The sequence below is a fragment of the Scardinius erythrophthalmus genome (assembly GCF_964197995.2).
Source record: "Scardinius erythrophthalmus genome assembly, chromosome: 16".
Classification (NCBI taxonomy): Eukaryota; Metazoa; Chordata; class Actinopteri; order Cypriniformes; family Leuciscidae; genus Scardinius; species Scardinius erythrophthalmus.
This window is the reverse complement of record NC_138236.1, coordinates 3,252,376-3,268,372: the sequence shown is the minus strand read 5'-3', so window position 1 is coordinate 3,268,372 and position 15,997 is coordinate 3,252,376. Positions and strand designations below refer to the sequence as shown.

The window sequence follows — 15,997 nt, the reverse complement described above, 5'->3', positions numbered from 1 at the left end:
GAATGAATAATTGTTAATAATCAACATTCCTCTCACTTTACATGACGTCATGTATTTATTTTATTTATTGAGCTCTTTACAATGCATTCTGTGATTGCCTTCTCTAAAAGGATACATGCTTTACAAAAATATTTTTTTTTTGGAATAGCCTGTGATTCTAGAACTGGCATACATGACTACATGCTTAAAGTTTATTTAGATAGCACATTTCATACACAATGGTAATTAAAAGCTCTTTACATAAAAGGTAATTAAATAATAATTATAAAAAATGCATAAGAAATAGAAAGTAAGTAAATAAGAAAAAAAAAGGTTTTAATAATTTTAAATGTATTAACAAATAATAAGAGAAGAATGCATAAATAATATAATATGGTTAATAAATAAGATAAAAGTTTATTTTTTAAATATTTCTTTATCTTGTCTCCTTTGCATTATTTTTTAAATAAAAAAGACTTGATATTGTGAAATATTGTTAAAATTTTAAATAACTGTGAATATATTGTAAAATGTAATTTATTCCTGTGATCAAAGCTGAATTTTCAGCATCATTACTCCAGTCTTCAGTGTCACATGATCCTTCAGAAATCATTCTAATATGATGATTTGATGCTCAAGAAACATTTATTATTATTATCATTGATGTTGAAAACATCTGTTGCTGCTTCATATTTCTGTGGAAACCGTGATACATTTTTTTCAGAACTCTTTGATGAACAGAACGTTCAAAAGAACAACATTCATTTGAGATAGAAATCTTTTGGAACATTATAAAGGCCTTTACTGTTTCTAATTTTGACAGTGAAAGGAACTAGGCTTTTGTCTCATTCTCAGTTGTTAAATCTTCCTCTGTCTCTTCTCTCGTTTGCAGCGGGGAGGGAAGCCACGTCTCCGGGCAGAGCAACGGTCGGGATCCACAGGCGCTGGCCAAAGCGGTGCAGATTCACCACGACACCCTGAGGACCATGTACTTTGCCTAAGCTTCTCTGCCACACCTTATCAAGCCGGAGGGCTTCGGACCGACACACACTCCTCGAGCCGGCTCACCTGGTGCTACCAGTGCAGCGAAGCCCACAGAACTGAACATGGAGTCTCACTCTTTGCGTTTTGTTGAGTCTGGCTGAACTATGCTCTTTTCTTTTTTTATTTAATTGTGTATTATTGTATACTACCTTCGCACTCCCACATGTACGTATGTATGCAATACGGAGGGAAGGAACGCAGACGATCCTGTCGTTTTGTACGTCACCACAAAGCTGCCTCTTAACCTGTCCGTCTGGGCGATGCCAGAGTTCAAACGCCCGAAGTGGAGGAATTGTTGTTACTTCCATTGGCATTATTTTTATTGTTGTGAGATTTTCTTTTAAAATGTTTATTTTTGTGAAAGACATGGTACATTAGCACTTAGTTTTAGTTGTAAAGCACCGCGAGCCCAGCGTTTACGTGTTGTCTGTGAAGCAGAAGCAGCGCAGGCAGTGATCAACTGTAGCAGACGCAGGTGTCTCTCCAGCGGTCGCAGCGGTGTCCGCTTATCGGATTTAGACTCGCCTCGTTAGTTAAAGAGTGGCCGAATTAGCGTAACGATAGATGGACCACTGAGTGCATTCCCTGCACATGCACTCTCACATCAGCATAACACCCAAACCAGCATTATGCACCAGCCAAACATGATGCCAACCGTTAAAAGAGCCCTCGTCTGATGTAAGAAGTGCGTTTTTCTGCACTTGATTCCTCTATGCTCTTCTGGAAGGGTTTGATTTTGCCCAGTGTTTTTTTTTTTTTTTTTCACTTCCAGTGCACATAAATCTTCTTGAACTTACAGGAATAGTTCACCCAACAATTTTTTTCATTTTTTACTCACCCTCATGTCATTGCAAACCCTGGATTATTTCCTTTCTTCAATGAAACACTATGGGCCCTATCATACACCCGGTACAATGCAGGGCCAGGCGCGACGCAAGTGTTATTTGCTAGTTTCAGCCTGACGCAGTTATCATTTTCACGTCCTGCGCCACGTTGATTAAATATCAAATGCATGTGCGCCCATGGGCTGCTGGTCTGAAAACAAAGTGTGTGTTCAGGCGCATTGTTGGCGCATTGCTATTTTGAGGCAACTGAAATAGACTTTTTTTTTTGTTATTTAAAGAGCGCGTTAGTAATGTGCGCCTATAGGCGGGTCGTGCACGAGCAGATCCGTTTCCTCGCTAGAGAAGCGTTCAGTTTTTTCGCTTGCAAATTCCATCATGTAAATAGCGAATCCACCATGGCGCGAGCGCAACTCGCTTTTAAAGGGAATGAGAGATGAGACTCTGATTGGTTTATTGCACGTTACGCTTAAAACACACCCATTTCTCATTAAGAGAATAGGGACAACCCTTTAAGACCATGCGCCGGGAGCGCCGACCATTTGTCCCATCGTTAAACTAGCAAAAGTGGATTCGGACACGCCCCAAGTGCACTTGCGCCGTGCGCTTTAGACCATGCGCTTAGATCGTTAAAATAGGGCCCAATATGTGCACTTTTCAATAGAACAAGGACAAACAGCACCAAGGTAAAGGACAAAAAGCAGCATTCACGTATCATAAAACTAGTCTGCATGACTTGCATGCTATAGTCCAAGTGTTCTGAAGTCATATTTTAGTTATGCGTAAGAAAATAACTCAGATTGAATTTATTCACTGTTTAACTTTTGTTCCCGAGTTTCATGTGGCCATTTAAAACGTGAATGCAAGTGAGATTTGAGAGCTGCAATGAAGACGTTAATCAGTTAATAATTCATTTTGTTCTATTCCTCACATAAATCTACCGTGTGAATTCAGAAGACTTGGAATACAGTACACAAATCATATGGATAAATATATGTGTGTGTGTGTGTGTATGTGTATATATATATATATATATATGCGTGTATGTATGTATGTACTGTATATATGTATGTGTTCATATACAGTAGTCAACATTTGAAGTGGATCAAAACCTTTGATCAAAGTGAAACATGAATTTTGAACAATACCCGTTCTTGGTGAATATGAACTTTGATGAACTGTTTGGATCCACTTCAAATGTTGACTACTGTATATGAACACATACATGTATACATACATAAATACATACCCACACACTAACCCTGCTATACTGTAAATAACAAGGGTTTGATATGACGTGTTTGTGTACGTTTATTGTTGGGTAAACTTTTCCTTTAAAACGTTTCTTCCACTGACCTCTGTAAACGAAGCAATACAAGGTCACCAAGATCCGTCAGATAGAAAAACACACGGCACGTTTGAGATGCTAGAAGAGAGTGAGATGTGTTTGTGTCCACCAAGAAATTGAACAATGCTGGAATACCTGTTTGTATATAGTGACCCGCTGCTCTCGTGAAGGCGGTTGGGTCACATGACCACACACTCCCACCCGCCATAGTCGGTAACACTGCCACAATCCCTTCCCAGCAAGCACATTGAACTCATGCACACACAACACACTTGCCAGTATCATTGCACCTTTTACCCTCGCCTGATGCCCGTTGGTGCAGTAAGCATGCAGGAAAACAAAGGTTAGGGGAACATTGTCATATGGTGGATTTATGAAATGCATGTTTTAACTGAGTTTGTGTTGTAACCGGAGCCTCTTAGTAATCATGTTGAGACTGTGCCCGTACTAACATTTGATGCCATACTTTCTCACCTGTTATGAAAGGAATAGTTCGGCCTAAAATGAAAATTCAGTCATTACTCACTCTTATGTCATTCCAAATCTAGATACTGGCATTTTTTTTCCATGGCTCCGTACAAGAACAGATCATATGGTGAATAAATAATGACAGAATTTTCATTTTTTATGGTGAACTGTCTCTTTAAGGAAACCTAAAAAGTGGCATAGAATCTCCACAAGGCGGCATTGTTGGAAGACGCCTCAAAGCACCTAAAATTGTGTTGGGATTTTTAGATGACCATGCTTTATTTTTAACTCATGTTTATGAAATGTATACAAAGACATGCCTTTATATATTAGGTTTTACCAACCCAACGAGGTGATTTTTATTGATCCCCCACTGTATAATGTTGATCTGGTCTGTCCTAGACTACATATTCTGATGCAGTACTTGACTCTCAAAAGCCACAGGCACCTTGTGGGTGAAGAACAAGATGGAGGTGTGTAACGGCGTAATCGGAGAGTGAACTTCTCCCGACCTCAACGTCTAAGCAATATCAAGCCACTGATAAAGAACAGTCCGTATCATAGCACTTCCCAATAGATTCAGTGAATGGAGACATAAGCAAGTCATTTTGGCTCTGTATGTAATAGTGAGAAGACTTTGTTCAGGATGATTATTTTTTAAAGAAAATAAAAGTTGTTTTTTATTAAACACTGTGTTGAGTCCTGTTTCAGATGTGAGGTGTTCTGGGGATTGAACTATCAATATTTATTGCCCATCACTGGCTGAATCCTGGGCTCAGCATTTGTAATTCATATGTTTATCTTGAAGTGGATTGCATTTGCTGGCAACTTTACTTCCAAAATGTGATATTTCCAAGATAAACCAAGATATTCATTGGGGGAAAAAACAAGTTTTTACATTATGATAAATGATGACAGTGACAAAGTATTTCTTGGGAATAACATGCATCGATGAATCATGCTCAAAAAGACAGAGAACGTGTATGTGGTCAAATTTGATGTCATGTTGACATTAATAATTGCTGTTTTCCTGCATCCTTTTCCAACCAGAACTAAGTACAATCACTCCTATTCTGGTGTATTAAATGAGTTAACATCATAACTCATGTTATCAGTATTTTTATTCAAGAAAATTCATGGTAAAATTGGTCAGTGAATGGATGTATGGGTAGATTATAACACGATGAATGAGGCCTAATAAGTTGTTCGCACAAGCTAATGATAATGTAGGCGATGATGATAGATAGATAGATAGACAGACAGACAGACAGACAGACAGACAGACAGACAGATAGATAGATAGATAGATAGATAGATAGACAGACAGATAGATTATAACAAGATGAATGAGGCCTAATAAGTTGTTCTCACAAGCTAATGATAATGTAGGCGATGATGATGATAGATAGATAGATAGATAGATAGATAGATAGATAGATAGATAGATAGATAGATAGATAGACAGACAGACAGACAGACAGACAGACAGACAGACAGATAAATAGAGATAGACAGATATAGACAGACAGACAGACAGACAGATAGACAGATAGATAGATAGATAGATAGATAGATAGATAGATAGATAGATAGATAGATAGATAGATAGACAGACAGACAGACAGACAGACAGACAGACAGACAGACAGACAGACAGATAAATAGAGATAGACAGATATAGACAGACAGACAGACAGACAGATAGACAGATAGATAGATAGATAGATAGATAGATAGATAGATAGATAGATAGATAGATAGATAGATAGATAGATAGATAGATAGATAGATAGATAGATAGATAGATAGATAGATAGATAGATAGATAGATAGATGAATGAGGCCTAATAAGTTGTTCGCACAAGCTTATGATGATGATGATGATGGTCACTCTGAGGCTGCCTCAAACCCCGCCCCTTCCCTCGCGGACTCGCGCTTCCCCTCGCAGCCAATCAGCGCGCGGCTCTCGCGCCAGGTCCGTGCGTCGCGCTCGCGGACCATCAGACGCTCCATATTTAGCCGTAGCGAGTCTCGCAGAGACTGTCAAGAGAAACCCTGAGAGAGAGTTCAACTCTCAACTTATTTAATGTCACCACTGTCGTAAAACGAAAGGAATATACGCTTTTGGAAGGCCGCTAGCTTCGACCGTGGAAGCCAGTGATGATCGGGGACTTTAAGTTAAGAGAAGACGGCGTTTGACGGGATTTTTTTTCCTCTCAGATGGGAATATAGCTTAGCTGGTTAGCCTGGCCACTAGCAGTAGCAGGCTAGCGCTGTCGAAGAGAGGAGGCGACATAAGTGGACTTTTACTCGCTATAACGTCATAACACCTCAACAAGCCGCCCCAGTCTTTCCAAAGACGCGTTTCTGAAGGCGTCGCGGTTACAGAAACAGCGATTCGGGACTGTATTTGAGCGGGCTGAGGGGAACTTTTCTCTTTAGCTGTCTAGCTAGCTGGCCGTAACGTCAATCTGTCAACCGAACCTGAAATCCCGAACAGATTTTTTGAGCCAGATACTGAGGCACCGAACCTCTCTCCTCTCTCCTCTCTCGGCCTCCGTTGATATACGGGCTTCTGGGTAAAGTGGATTAGGAGCTCGAAACACGGGAGGAGACGCTCGCATTGGGTTAACGGAACCGGTTCGGGGGGCCGTCGGGATCCAAGAAGAGTTTCTGAAGTTCGTCTACTGCGAGCCGGGGACGGAACCGGACAGAGACCTCATGAATGGAAATCGGAACTACAGGTGTGTATGATGTGGGTCTCTTGCGAACATCTGGATGCTTTTAACGTCATGACGAGGGCTTGAAGGGAACTTTAAGTTAACCTTATATATGTATATATATATGTGTGTGTTTGTGTGTGTGTGTGTGTGTGTGTGTGTGTGTGTGTGTGTGTGTTTGTGTGTGTGCTGAGCATCGTTATGGTTGAGCAGGTGTCTGTACTGTTTTGACAGTTCTTGTGACAGTATGAACTTATTCATTGACTATTAAACCACATGACGTCTAGAATAAAATTATTATTTTGTGAGGATGTGACGTTCATGACATTAACTATGAATGGGCCATTGAAAAATAAAGCTTCAAAAAACGTGTTTTTCAAAAATATATTAAAAACTGATGTAATGCATATTTTTGAGTCATGAACAATGTTGCAACAAGTTTCATTAGTTAAATAACATTTCAAATTGTTTAAATTAATTATTTTTCACTGTTTCCATGTCAGGTGGTACAACCGAATTGTTATACTGTAGTTGTACCACTTGACATGTAAAGTGTACCACCAACCTACCCATACTTGAAATGAGCAGTTTTTACCAGTATTTGAGAGAGATCTACAAACCTTTTCACTGATTCACAGCATCACTTGAGCTCCTCTGGATGATGCATCTTCATGTTTACTGTTGCCTTGTCCATTCATAATTATAGAGCCATGTTTGCTGTTGTGCCACCCTCACATTTGAGAATTATACAAATTGCTGTACAACATTTTTTTTATTTATTATCTCAACAGCTTTGAAATAACTGATTTTTATAAAATTTGTTTAGGTTTCAAACCTAAAATGATGATGGTATTTTTCTATTTATTATTAAGACACCATTTAATTTGGAGGATTAAAGATAACAGAACAATAATGTGTTTTTTAAATGTACTAAAAATGAATTCAAACTAAATGGGTTTTATAGAATAACGTGATATGTCATGAATTTATCAAGTTATTTTAAAAGCAAATAATGCACTTGCACTCAAAAATATGTCATTGACCCGAATATGTTTGACTGATGATTGACAGTTACTTGACTTGATGGTCTTTGAAACGATTCATAAATTGGTCTGAATGATTCATTAGCTAATTTACTGTGAATTTGAATGATTTTGACAATTCATTTAAGAGACTCTCTTAAACCAAGGGTGAGACTGATTGCTTTGAGTAGTGTTTTAACTTTTTTAACTTAACACAAGAAACTAATTAATGTACTTTTTATTAAATAGCCATTCAGCCTTTCTCAAATAAATAAGTTCTGTAGCTTATCTAGATGGCCAGTTAGAGAAAGAGAAAATTAATTGAATTGTAAAGCAACTTTGCACAATTATAATATCATGACTCATAACAACAATGCTACTACTTCTATTAGGAGTAATTATCTTATTATATTAGTTATATAGTTTTTGTTTGAATTCGTATGACCTAATGACCATTTAGCCATAATTGTGTCAAAAAGCTATACAATGGTTTTTTTAATTGAACAAGGTTGTCAGACACTTAATACTACTGGTCATAAAAAGTCAGTATGGGTCAATTTCTACTTTTAAGTGTTATAAAAAGATTTATCGAGTTCTCGTTAGGAGGACTCAAGATTGTTCCATTGAAAAACTGAGTACATGACATCTTGTTGTAGTGTGGTTTGGATCAGAGCAATTATCTCATTGTGCCTCATCGTGGGCATTTTAAAGGCTGACTATGAGAGTATGAGTCATTTTGCGATGTGAAGAAGCATTGCTCAGACATGATGCAACGAGCTGTAAGAGGGTTAGAGACGGGTCGGGTTGGTGACCTCTTGAAGCCTCGCTGACCACAAGGTCAGAAGTTCATTATTGGCAGAGCCAGCAACATTTTGATTTCCCTTTTTAAGTCACGTATTCCTGTTTGCTTGAGTCTGTTTTCTTGAATTATAGGTGTTCTGTGTTGACTAAGTCGATATGTCAGAAGTCTCTGGTGGTCCCCATTGTCTCATCACCTGTGAAATACCCCCATGTGAAGGGGCTTTGTGAGCTTGAGCATTGGATTTTCCCTTAAAACACATTAATTTGTTCTATAGACTTGTGCGCCAGAGAAATAGCATCCGTAGGATATTGTCTTTGAACTTGCGTTTTGGCGGTCGCTCTGTATCAATGGCATCGCTGTCGAGGAGTAATTAGCTGGTGAATGGATTTACTCATTGTAGAGTTAACGAAAGTTATCACAAGCATTTAAAGCAGATGTCTTCTTAACACATTTTAGAACTGGCAGTTCATTCATAAATACGTAAGATCGCTGTGGAAATACAAACCGGAAGATAAGACAACAAGCGCAACGCTGAAAAGGGGCGGAGCTACATAAGGTCTATACTAGGGCTGGGTATTGACACACATTTCACAGTTCGATTCGATTTTGATTCACAAGCTTGCAATTCGATTTCGATTCAGTATTGATTATTTTGGATATCAGATACAATACATGGCAAATTTTCTCAAGGAAAACATCTCTTAACTAATGTTGTAAACTATGGGAGTCAGTTGTAGCCTATTGGCTTCATTAGCCTACTGTAATATTGAAGGTAAAAACTAACTGATTTGTATACAAACACTTAAATTACACTTTTATTTATTTTTATAATAATAAAGTTATATGAAATATAAACATTGAAATTGTGGCTGTCATAAAAACATGCCAGATTTATTCAAACATGCATTCAAAATTGAAGAACATTAAAAATTATAATGAATATGTAATATGGTGCATATAGTTAGCAAAATGCTCCTCTCTAGAGTTAATTTTTCTAGCTGACTGACGAGTTTATGGTCACTGGATATGTTTTTTTCTGAGGTAAATGTGACGTTACATGACATTGTTTACTAACGTCTTTCCGCGGTTGAAACACTGATTGAGCAATTCCATGTGACATGATACGGACTTCGATAAGTTGTACTCTATCTTTTAACACACTTTCAGAAGCTCATCCATGTTTATTGCGCGCTGTAACTGGTGTTACTAAGGCGGAAGAGAAGATCATGTGCTTCTCTTCAGCTGAGCCAGAGCGATCTCACGCCACAGCGCCAAAACGGTAATTATGTTTTGGAATTTCGTAAGAAAATGGACGTAATTTGAAATCTGAGACTTTGTTTCATATCAATAATAACAAAGCACAAAGATTATTGTGATTTATTGGATGGGATGCGCGCTACAATGTTCCATTCATTCATCAACTGAAAACAGGATGACTAATCGATTCTTGGGATTTAAGAATTGATATCGGTTCGTAAAAATGAGAATCGATTAAAATTGAGAAATCAGTATTTTTTACCCAGCCCTAGTCTATACTGATTGTGCTTTTTCAAGATTGTTTAAAAATAGTGTTTTTTGCAACATAATTGGCAGCCTAAAAAAATGCTTGTGTCCCTGTGAGTCTGTGCATCGTTGCTGGTGGGAACGAAGTGTCCAGTGACCGTGAAGAGATCTAACCTGTGCGCTTTTATTAGGTTTGATGCTTAATATGGCATCGAGGTGTTTAATTATACCAGATGTTTCCTGTTGCCAGCATGAAGAGAGCCACTGCCGAGGGGAAGCCCCGGTCGGGTTTCGTTTCGAGGTAATGCTACAGGTGGGTGGGTACAGGACAAAATGATGTCGTTTTCCCGCACAGGATGAATAAACCCGAACCTTTTGAGAACATGTTGTCACGATTGCTTCAGCGTCTTATGATCAGGGTGTCCAGGTTTTCCCAGTGGTTTGTGCGGTTGTGCCACAGAGTTCTGATTGTCGCTGTTTGTTTGATGGCAGTGCCAAAGCAGGGGAAGAGTTACGTCCTTCGCTCTTCATCTCATTCTGAGAGTTTTCAACAATAGCCCCTTTCTCTCCTCCAGTCGCCCATAAGCGGATGACATACTATGGGTGGTTTCTATGGTGAGTTCAGTTTTACTTGCACTGGTATTGTGGATGAGGGTGTCACAGACTGCTAGTAAAGTGAAGGTTTTTTTGGGTGATGGTAAAATTGTTTGGGTGCCGCCGGACCGGTGCTGTCTGTGACTGTCAATATCTATTCGCTTTTACATTACTTAAAAAGGGTGATTTTGAACCATAATTTCAACCTAGTTTCACTGTCATTGTACACTGAATGATTTAAGATTCAGTCAGCATTGAATCAAAGACTGAACCCTTTTAAGGCAATTTTGTGTAGGATTTATTTGATTTATCTGAAATGGCTAGTATTTCACAAGTAGCACTTTGAATTCAACATGAAATTTTAGAGTAGACAGACTGAAATAGTTTTTTCTTGTAAAACCTTCTTCAATAATTTTTTGTTTACCACATTGAAAAGTGTAGCTAATTGGATTATGGATAATGCAGTTATGTAAAACACAGTTAAACTAGGGATGCACAATATATTGGCATCGGACGATATATGTTTTAATGTTTTATAATTTTTAATGTTATCGTTATCGGCCTGATAAGAAAATGTGTCCGATATATATTAAGGCCGATAAATTATGTATTCTCTCCTTCAGCTGAGACACTTCAAATGTGCTCTGTTCAACATGATGGTTTTGAATTGCTTGAAATATGATTGGAGTCACTTAAAAAAAAGAAAAATACAGTTAAGTGCAACATGTGCAGCCCAAGTCTGTTACGTCGGCTATATAAAATTATTTATAATGGTGTGTTTGGACATGGATTATAATGATGAAACTTTTGTTTTTGTAATAAGGCTCTCAAAAATTACATAATAACTTGGATTTAGATTTATCCGCCAATATATCGGTTATCGGCTTTCAGATATAAAGAATTATCGTTATCGGCCAAAATGTTCATATCTGTGCATCCCTAAGTAAAACGTCTAGTTAACAATAATCAAAGCATGTTTTAAATATTCCTCTAAATGAACATTTAGTTATCATTTCTTAAAAGTAACTTAATATTCAAACGGGCTTCTTTGCATTTATTATTTTACTTTTGCTATCATTCAATGTAGTATCATGAGCTGTGTACCTTCAGAAGTTATTGAAGAATGATTTTATTGTTATTGTGTGAAGAAGCATAAATAGGACAATAAATACAATTTGGTTATCAAAGTATCGCTCTGTTTATGCTTATTGTCATCTCTGAATATTGGTTATTAAGCCATTAAAAATGATCAGTGCATCTGATTTTTAGGAAACGCAATAGCCAAAAGCACTTAAAATCATTGAATATGGAGGATATTGCTTGATTTAATATTGACCAGCCCTGTTCGCCACGTGCACTGCACAGTCACTATGACCCATCACAGCTCAAGAATGTGATCCCTTTCGTTTTCAGTGTTGAGACACAGCAACGCATTGGGTGAATATGCTGCTTGAAAGTGTGTAAGCCATAAATTGTGTGAGTAAAAAAAGGTGGACGAGGAGGAGGTTTGCGGACCCTCTGGAGTGGGTTGTCGGCCTGGAGAATGTTTTCATGGTAGTTGCGTATGGGGGCTTAGCAATCTCTCTGTGTACATGAGGCCCTCTTTGGCTTTTAGGCCCTTTTTTTCCCTTTGAAGGTTAGTTGGGGGAAGGCAAAGGGGATCTGAGGGAATTTAAACTATGAGAGGTAGACATGAAGGAAAGAGCTTGACCTAGGTTACGTCTCCAAGTCCAACTCTGAACTATAACTTTTCAGATGTCTTCTTAATTGCAACGTTTCTGCTTATTTTTCTCTCTGTGCTCGTTACAAATGAAGCCCCGTTCACACCGCCAGCGACACAGTGACATGACAAAAGTTCAAAAATGTCAACTTTATGCAAATGAGAAGCGATTTTCGGCTAGGAAAGAAGACTTTCAGTGGAGCTCACGTCACCGTCTCGAGTGCAGGCAAGAGAAGAGTTCGAGGGCGATTTCACTGTTTTATATGATTTGATGGTAACCACATACATGGATATAATAAAATGATGCATGGAAAAGAGTTTAATTCACACATTTAGTTCAAGTGTTGTAATTAGGGCTGGGTATTGGCACAAATTTCACAATTCGATTCGATTTCGATTCACAAGCTTGCAATTCGATTCGATTACGATTCGACTCGATTCAATATTGATTATTCAATATTGATTCCATGTGAAACACTGATTGATTCCATGTGACATGATACGGACTTCGATAAGATGTACTCTATCTTTTAACACACTTTCAGATGCTCATCCATGTTTATTTCGCGCTGTAACTGGTGTTATTAAGGCGTAAGAGAAGATCATGTGCTTCTCTAGAGCTGAGCCAGAGCGATCTCACGCCACAGCGCCAAAACTGTATTTATGTTTTTGAATTTCGTAAGAAAATGGACATAATTTGAAATCTGAGACTTTGTTTCATATCAATAATAACAAAGCACAAAGATTATTGTGATTTATTAGATGGGATGCGTGCTACAATGTTCCATTCATTCATCAACTGAAAACAGGATGACTAGCCTAATCGATTCTTGGGATTTAAGAATAAATATCGTTTCGTAAAAATGAGAATCGATTAAAATCGATATTTTTTTTTTACCCAGCCCTAGTTGTAATTATATGATGCAAGTTTAGCACTGCTGCAGTTCATTTTACAGTTTCCCCTGCATTGTTGACTATTTGCGATAAGAAAATTGATTATCTGTCAAATTCGAATGACGTTTTAGTAATTTATGACAGTATGAGATAATTTGTTGATCGTTAATCGTAGGCTAAATGATTTAATCCACTGAACACTGCTGTGGTAATATAAAAACACTCTCCCAACTGCATGCTGTTTCTTTTGAGCCTAATTCCTAGTCAAATTAAAATGATATAGTTGTATATATCACTTGTGATGGTATTTTGTGTAGATATGGCCAGACATGCAGTCTACCAATAACATCAGAGCGACAGCACTACAAACGCCCACAAGCGACTTGACTTCACAGTACAGAGACTAGCGACATACAGCGACTAAGTCGCTGGCGTCGGGAACGAGGCTTTAGCCTGTTAACTACACAGAGAGCCTTTCACCTAGGCTAGCTGTGGTGGAGTCTCAACCCAGAATAGATCTTATTCATCAGCCGCACTCTTGGTGTGGTCCGGGTTCAGGCTGTTTTCCTCTGCCATGTAGACCTACCTCGGCAAACACCGGCCAACCTCTGTCCCTGCAGACCCCGGACCCCCTGTTTTGCCAACCTCCATTTACCTGAGCTTAATGTAGCCTAGATGTTGACTTGTGAGTGTGTGTGTGTGTGTGTGTGAACCAAATCAATTGTAAAGCAGTCGGAGCGGTTACTGAGTTCATTTGACTTGCTTGCTGAACTGCAGGTTATTGCTTTCATCATGTTTGATTTGAAATAGCTGTTACTGTGTTATATTACTTTAAGATTGTGAGGCTTAAATCAGTGTATTAAGTCTCTATGGAATCCGTTTCTCTCAATTCTGTATTATTGATTTAATACATTTTATTAATCAAAACGTATGTCTAATCAATTGAATTCTTTATACTATACTTTAAACTAATTATTAAATTAATGTGTTGTCTGCGTTCAATGGTGGGAGTCAAATTAATTCATTACTTTACCAGTTTAATCAAACATTGATTTTTCGACTTCTTTTGATTTATTAATCCAAAGTTTGCCAAATTCTGTGACGTTCCACAGCTGTGCAGTTCAGACAGACCGTGCAAAACAAAAAAACTTGGCAAAATGTTCTGACCATGTGCTAATCTCTGGATTACTGTCTTTCAAAGGTTACATCTTTACCCTAGCAAGTGTTGAGAGCTGTTTGGTGACAGTTACTCTGCCAATCGGTTTGCCAACTGGACACACGCAAAGACATACACGCTTCCCGTCGTGTTCTGTCACTCGATGCGTCTGAACCCGGTGCCGTGACTGACGCCATTGTGTCCTGCCGCTGAGCACTCGGCCTTTTCCCACAACCCAAGCCTCTGTGGATTAGGGCCACAACAGCTGTATTGTGTGTGTGTGTGTGTGTGTGATTCTGTAGTTTGTTGAAGAGGTAGAGAGCTCAGAATACAGTAGTGCATTTATCGCTGGACATCTGGAAGCTGACCAGGTTGGCTAGTCAGTAGTTAGTGTAGTTACTTGTGAATTTTTCCGGGCAACCTTTGCTCAGCCTGTATTCATTTTCAAAACCAAAGCAAAACAGTTCAGATTTCTCATGATTGGGGTTAGTGTTATTTTAGGATTATTTATATGCCATTTTAGTACTTATGAATTATTTTAATTAGTTGCTATTATTTTAAAAGAATCAGTTTTATTTTGTTTTAGTTATTTCATTATGTGCTTTTGTAATTTTTATTTGGTAAATATATACATGCGTATAGCTTTCATATATTTTTAGTTTGATGGCAGATTTATTTCAATTCCACAAAATAATTTTTATATTATTATTTTTCATTTTGTTGTGACAATTTTGCTTTGGTAAATGCTTGAAACCTCTTTATTAAGGGTGCAATTTGAGGCTTATTCAAATAACCAATATTGTAACTCCATGATCAGCTAATATTAATCCGATTTCTGTTACTTTTAATGAGCGTTCAATCAAAAAGATTGAGCATTTAAGACTAATGGTATCATTGAATAGTTATGCAGGAAACACTGATTGATGCTCTGTCTGAATTGATCAAAGATTGCGTGTTTAAGAATTGTATTAATAGGATAATATTGTGCTTTCTTTCCGTAATAGGATTTTATTTTCAGCTAAAAATTGTTTTTGCTAAGATTCAGCCTTGATCTCACAGCTGATTCGTTGGACGTTGAGATGACGTGCTTCCAACCAGAGCTGACGCCGTCCGCTTCTAGTGTAGACACAGTGTTACTTTGCAATCAGCCAGTCGCTGTTGCTGTCCATGCTCACAGTGTTCTCCACAGTGTGAATGAGCTCTCGCATTAATGATTCAGAGAACCGCCTGCACAGAGCAGCTCGGCTGAATGATGAATTGCTCTTAATCACTCTTACGCTCTCCTTTTAGGGCTATTAATATTTTTCTGTCATTGCTTGTTTGATCGTTGTCCTCCTGAAATTACAGGCTGTGTCTGATGCTGTACTCGCTGTAAATGTCTGTCTCCATGGTCACCACATGGTCACTTCTTGCCCGCTTTAGTCCCTGTTTATGGGTCACCTGAGGACAGCGATGGTTTTGCCAGTAAGGAGCACAGATTGGAGTAATCGAATGGCTCCGGTGGCAGCTTTCTCCTCTCTCATTAGGATGTTGTGGGCTTCTGTATTGTTACATCGAGTGTTTTGGCCAGGCAAACGAGGCATTTTTAACATGCCAAAAGCAGGCTGTCTCTGCCCAAATTTTACAGGCATTTGGATGACAGGATGTTGAAATTACAGAGTAATTTCCGACAAACTCATGTCTTTAGAGCATAATGACCTGCTGACGCGATAGTGATCGGCAAATATTTAGGTTAAGATGATATTTTGTTATTGGAGATCAAGTTTTCAAGTAAACATACATAAATCGAATTAAATGCTAATGTAATGGAGCTGTACAAACATCATGATTTCGATTCAAACACCAACGCAATCTCATTTCTTAATGACAACGATTCGCGTGTGTCTATTAAACCTTTGGCAAACA

General features: G+C 38.3%; 2 protein-coding genes across 5 annotated transcripts in view; both read left to right on the top strand.

Moving 5' to 3' along the window:
* Positions 1–4,282, top strand: part of ago1 (argonaute RISC component 1) — a 42,000-nt gene extending 37,718 nt beyond the window's left edge. For 2 of the 3 annotated variants that reach the window (XM_081387807.1, XM_081387806.1), the window contains exon 19: positions 872–1,663. In XM_081387807.1, coding sequence (XP_081243933.1) covers positions 872–980 — 109 coding nt within the window. In that variant the 3' untranslated portion in view covers positions 981–1,663. Of the gene's footprint in view, positions 1–871; positions 1,664–4,083 lie in introns of those variants that run through there. The other variant, XM_081387808.1, reaches the window with a different exon arrangement.
* A 1,401-nt stretch (positions 4,283–5,683) lies between these two features.
* Positions 5,684–15,997, top strand: part of ago3a (argonaute RISC catalytic component 3a) — a 45,900-nt gene continuing 35,586 nt past the window's right edge. For both annotated transcript variants that reach the window (XM_081387805.1, XM_081387804.1), the window contains exon 1: positions 5,684–6,425. In XM_081387805.1, coding sequence (XP_081243931.1) covers positions 6,407–6,425 — 19 coding nt within the window. In that variant the 5' untranslated portion in view covers positions 5,684–6,406. The remainder of the gene's footprint in view (positions 6,426–15,997) is intronic.